Source organism: Mesitornis unicolor, unplaced genomic scaffold, assembly GCF_000695765.1.
Source record: "Mesitornis unicolor isolate BGI_N332 unplaced genomic scaffold, ASM69576v1 scaffold12124, whole genome shotgun sequence".
Lineage (NCBI taxonomy): Eukaryota > Metazoa > Chordata > Aves > Mesitornithiformes > Mesitornithidae > Mesitornis > Mesitornis unicolor.
In genome coordinates, this window is record NW_010178121.1 from 394 (window position 1) to 5728 (window position 5335).

General features: G+C 50.8%; 1 protein-coding gene across 1 annotated transcript in view; it reads left to right on the top strand.

Moving 5' to 3' along the window:
• CDC20 (cell division cycle 20) overlaps window positions 1–4717 on the top strand; it is a 5003-nt gene extending 286 nt beyond the window's left edge. The window contains 10 exon segments of the mRNA XM_010182341.1: window positions 459–659; window positions 1312–1408; window positions 1947–2072; window positions 2404–2600; window positions 2922–3016; window positions 3371–3398; window positions 3401–3610; window positions 3720–3845; window positions 3990–4107; window positions 4462–4717. Coding sequence (XP_010180643.1) covers window positions 459–659; window positions 1312–1408; window positions 1947–2072; window positions 2404–2600; window positions 2922–3016; window positions 3371–3398; window positions 3401–3610; window positions 3720–3845; window positions 3990–4107; window positions 4462–4634 — 1371 coding nt within the window. The 3' untranslated portion in view covers window positions 4635–4717.
• Window positions 4718–5335: the final 618 nt, after the last annotated feature.

The following is a 5335-nucleotide window of genomic DNA, read 5'->3' on the forward strand; positions in this document are numbered from 1 at the left end:
CGGTGGGGCTCTGGGCTCTGTGTCAGGCTGCCCTAGCTGGCTTGCTGCTCAGGAGAAGAAGGTGGCCCATGCTGCCTGGCTCCTGGGAGTCACCCACCTTCTCCCCTGCAAGGAGGTGGGCAAAGCTCGGTGTACTGGGGCTGAGTGAGCTGCTGGTGCCCCCCTTGCTGGTACAGCTGCATGTTGGGACAAGTGTGGGTAAGACTGCAGACAGTTTTACATGCTGTAACAGTATTTTTTTGCATCCTCTCTGTACCTGTGGGCTCTGGGCTTGTTGCACAAGACCCAAGGAGTTGTCTCCTAGCAGTACCTGGCCAGAGCTTAGTGCTCTAGTTATATGGGGGTGAAAAAATAGGAGTTAGTTGTGACTAGATGGCATGAGCTCCGAGTCCTCTTTGTCTAGAACGTGGCTGGTAGGTGTGATGTGGAAGAGTGGTGGGTTTGCTGTCTCTTAAAAGCTCTACTACAGGCTATTTAATAGCTCTAAGACAATATTTATGCATGTGAATGCAGGTAAATCTGGATCCAAAGTCCAGAGCACTCCAACAAAGGCTGGAGGGGATCGCTACATTCCCAACCGCAGCACCATGCAGATGGACATGGCCAATTTCCTCCTAACCAAAGAGAATGATCCTGCTGAGGAGTCACCTACCAAGAAGGTAAGCACACTGCTCAGTTATGATTAGTACAATTATCACTTCTAAACACCTAATCCTTTCTGGCTTTTTAGAGATGTAAACTCTAAGCTCTACTGAGTGAGTGTGTGGGGCTGACAGCCCCAGCTATTGCTGCTTCTGACTCTGGGCTTTAGGAGCCTAGGATGAGGTGGGAGCTGTAGAACTTGCAAATGGAACAGGTACACAGCTGCTACACAGCCTGAGCATAGCTGCTCTGCAGGGTTGTTTCCCTAGGTGCAGGGAAGAGCATAGGGCTGTACAGCTCTGCTTTCACTCACTCTAGCCTGTGCTGCTTCTGGTAACAACATTCAACTTTGGGCTAACGAGACTTTAAAATATAGCAGGCTACAGAGACACAAAGCTTTGAGCAGCAATCGTGAAACTGCTGGTGGTAGCTATTCTAGGACAAGGTCTACATGGGGAGCTATTCTGGAATGTGTACACTGTGTTCTGAAATTTGTTTATGAAGCATTTGGTCCCTTGTGGCCGTGGCTTTCTCCACTGGCTGACTCCCACAGCACAGCTGTACACCTCCTGATTTGAGGTGTCAGGTGTAAGTTCTGCCAGCTGCAGTTTTAAGTGTTTTGGTTTTGCGTTTCAAATGCATCTCACTGAGGGTGCTTTGTCTCTGTAGGAGCAACAGAAGACCTGGGCAGTGAATCTGAATGGCTTTGATGTAGAAGAGACAAAGATCCTCCGCTTCAGCGGAAAGCCACAGAATGCTCCAGAAGGTACGATACAGGGTCTGTGCGAGTTTCCTCAGCTGGAGAGATCCAGGCAGGTGAACAGCAACACAGAGGCCCTGCTTGTGGACACAGGAGAGATCAACTGGCTTCTCTGACTTCCTCCACACACTGGAGTCTCCCTTCTTTGGGTTCCTGAGGTTGAGGGGCTGCATAACAGCTACTTTTATTTACAAAAGTTGACATGACCGCCAGTTGCTCACTTGTACTGCAGGTGGCAAACCTTCCTGATGTCTGCAAAAGCTTCTAACTCTCTGCTGTGCCCTCTGTATCTTAACTGTCGCTAAACATAATGGGATACAGAAAACCAAGTGCTTGTCAGTTAAACTTGTTCCCGTGAACCAGGAGATCGGAGCTCACCCTGCTTCAGCAGTTCATCCTGCCAGTGATGTTAGCACACTGTACTCTCCTGAGTGTCTCTCTTTTCTCAGGACTTTGTTTTCACTGGAAGGGACTTCTAGTTGGGTAAGCAGTGCTCAGATGGGAGGAAACAGTAACTCAGGTTAACAAATCTGTTTGTACACAGGCTATCAGAATAACCTGAAAGTGCTCTACAGTCAGAAAACACCTGGATCCAGCAAGAAGAATGGCAGATACATTCCCTCAATGCCAGACCGGATCCTGGATGCACCAGAGATCCGCAATGACTATTGTAAGTGGGCTGCAATGTTGAGTGCTGGGCACTGAGATCGTTCTGCACTGGAGTGCACTTCCTGGGACAGTGTAACTGGGCTGCCTCAGTCTCTTTCAAGTGCCTGTACAGCCTTATAGGAACAGCGGTCCAGAGTGCTGTGTAGGTGACTTGGATCAGGGCTACCTGACTTCACTGGCTGGGCATGGTGACACCCACGTTGCCCTTTACCTATATGTGTGTGTGTGCATGCACACAGCTGGTGCAGGTGGAAGATGTGGCATCAGCACTGGTGAAGGACAGGGCTCTCTAGGTAAGCACAGCATGACCTGCATCACTCTTCAATTTGTAGATCTGAATCTCATTGACTGGAGCTCTCAGAACTACCTGGCAGTGGCTCTGGACAACACTGTCTATCTGTGGAATCACTCCACTGGGGAGATCATCCAGCTGCTGCAGATGGAGCATCCAGATGATTACATTTCCTGTGTGTCATGGATTAAAGAAGGAAACTACCTTGCTGTTGGCACAAGTAATGCTGAGGTCCAGGTGAGTGCAGGAGTAAACTAGGTGTTGTCTAGGAATTGCTGGAGCTGTGGGGCCTCAGGACAAAGGCTTGGCTAGCACAAGAAGGAAGCAATGCACCCTGTCCTGACTGCTGTGGGATGGAAATGTCCACAGCCAGTGACCAACGCATGCAAGGCAGAGTTTGGTCTGGGGGTTTTCTGACATCCAGAGTTACCTTCTGCTCTGTAAGCATGAGATACAGATTGATCTCTGTTCCTGAATGCCAGAGCCTGTGCAGTGAGGCTCCTAGGGCAAAGCAACAGGGCTGGGTTTCCTCATCCTCTTGTTGCTCTGCCTCTCTAGCTATGGGACACACAGCAGCAGAAACGTCTCCGAAATATGATCAGCCACTCTTCCCGTGTGGGGTCTCTCAGCTGGAACAGCTACATCCTCTCCAGGTAAAGCAGAGGGTGGGGGCAGGGGAAGGGGAAGGGCAGTGTCCAGCTGCTGCAGATTCCTGTCCCAGATCTGTAAGTGGTGAAGGTTAAGGATGGCAGAGGAGTTCATCCTGGCTTGGGATTCTCACTCAGCCTTTCTGTTGGGACTGTGGGGACAAGGCCTCTCTTCTCTCTTGCCCTTTGTGTTGAAGTTGTGAACAGCTTCTGTGGCAGCTTTGCTCACACCAACAGGCCAGCAATGCTGGTAATGCTGGCTGAAACCCAGTGGCAGGTCCAGCAGTCTTGCAGCAGCACAAAAATGGATTTTGGTGAAAAATATGTGCCAGCCTGACTTTGTAAGCCTTCTCTCTGCAGCGGGTCACGGACCGGCCACATCCACCACCACGATACCACGATGTCAGAGTGGCTGACCATCATGTGGCCACGCTTGCTAACCACACACAGGAGGTGTGTGGACTCAAGTGGTCTCTAGATGGCCGCTACCTGGCCAGTGGTGGCAATGACAACCTGGTGAACGTCTGGCCATGCACCCAGGGGAACAGTGGAGACTTTGCTCCTCTACAGACCTTCACTCAGCACCAGGGTGCTGTCAAGGTGAGTGCAGGGCTGCTGTGGGCAGAGGTCTTTGTGCCAGGCAGACATGCAGCACTGGCTGTGCACCGGTTGCCTCTTGCATGTTGTATAATTAACCATTTTCTCTCAGGCCGTGGCGTGGTGTCCGTGGCAGTCGAATGTTCTAGCCACTGGAGGTGGAACTAATGACAGACATATCCGCATCTGGAACGTGTGTTCTGGCACCTGCCTCAGTGCTATTGATACCCGTTCCCAGGTGAGACGTGAACATCAGCTTGGAGGTGAACACCTACACAGAGGAGCTGGCTCCCGAGGTGCAGAGGCATGGGACCATGCTCATCTCTGGGGCTGAGCATCAGCACAAGCAGCTTGTCTTACCTACATTGCTACCTCTTCCCAGGTGTGTTCTATCCTGTGGTCAACAAACTACAAGGAGTTAATTTCAGGCCATGGCTTTGCACAGAATCAGCTGATTATATGGAAGTATCCAACGATGACCAAGGTCACTGAGTTGCGAGGTAGGCTGAGCCTTTTGCCTGGGGAAGGGAGGGCTGCTAGAGGCTGAAGGCAGATGTAATGGTTTGCGCAGACTGGTGGTCGAGCCTGCAGCATCACTGATGCAGAATGGTGTCCAGGGGCATGGTGGTAGAGGAAGGCACTCCTGTGGGCTGCTGAAGAAACACTCTTGGTCCAAATGCATGCCTAGGGTGTGAATTCATGCTGCATGAATTCATAGTGTGGGGACAGCTACGCAAGCTGGTGGGACTTGTGGGGCATATGGGAGTAAATGTGACCATTGTGGGAGAACCAGAGGGACCAGGGCATGTGGTCATCAGCCCAGCCCTGACTGCACACTACCTCTTCCTCCTCAGGTCACACTGCCAGAGTGTTGGACCTGTCTGTGAGCCCTGATGGTGCAACAGTGGCCTCAGCAGCTGCTGATGAAACACTACGGCTCTGGCGCTGTTTTGAGATGGACCCCATAAAGAAGAAGGAGAAGGCAAATGGTCTCAAAAGTAGTATCATTCACCAGAGTATCCGCTGAGTGCACAGGGTTGTTGTGGGATAGGGGGAAAATGTGCCTTGCACACTGTACAGTATTTTAAATGTTAATAAACTGTTTTAATTTGACTTGTTTTCTTAAGAGTCTGATAGAAGGAAAGGCCACAGCTCACAAAACCAAGCCCCTCCTCCCTGAGGTTTGGGATCTGGGCAAGTGGTGGAGCCCTTGTTCTTTTAAGGCCTAGCACAGCCCTTAAGTTCTTCGAGAAGGAGGATGCTGTGCAAGGACTGTACTTCTGTCCCAGCTAGGACACACTTCCATGCTGAGCACAAGTGCAGCAGCTCCAGCACAGGGAGATGCTGTAGCATGGGTCACTTCCTAGCTCTCCATGCCTGATCTGAGTGTTAAAACTGGCCCTTCCCAGGACTCCAACACAGCAGAGCTGGGAAGAAGTACTCCTGACTTAGCACAGCTTCCACAGAGCAGCTCTCCCTTAGGCAGGAGCCAGGTCAGTAATTTTAATACTGAAATTAGGAACCAAATGCTATTAGAAAAAAAAAAAGGGGGAGAGGGCAGGGACTAGAAACAAAGCAACAGCTTTCTGCCAAAGGCCAGAAAGGGGCTAGCAATAGGGTGAAGCTTGGTGTAAAACAAAAGGTTAGTTTACATAGCCACAGCCAGCTGGGCCATCATCCAGGAGACTACTGAGGACCAGCAAACCAGTGCATGGCCCTTAGTCATTC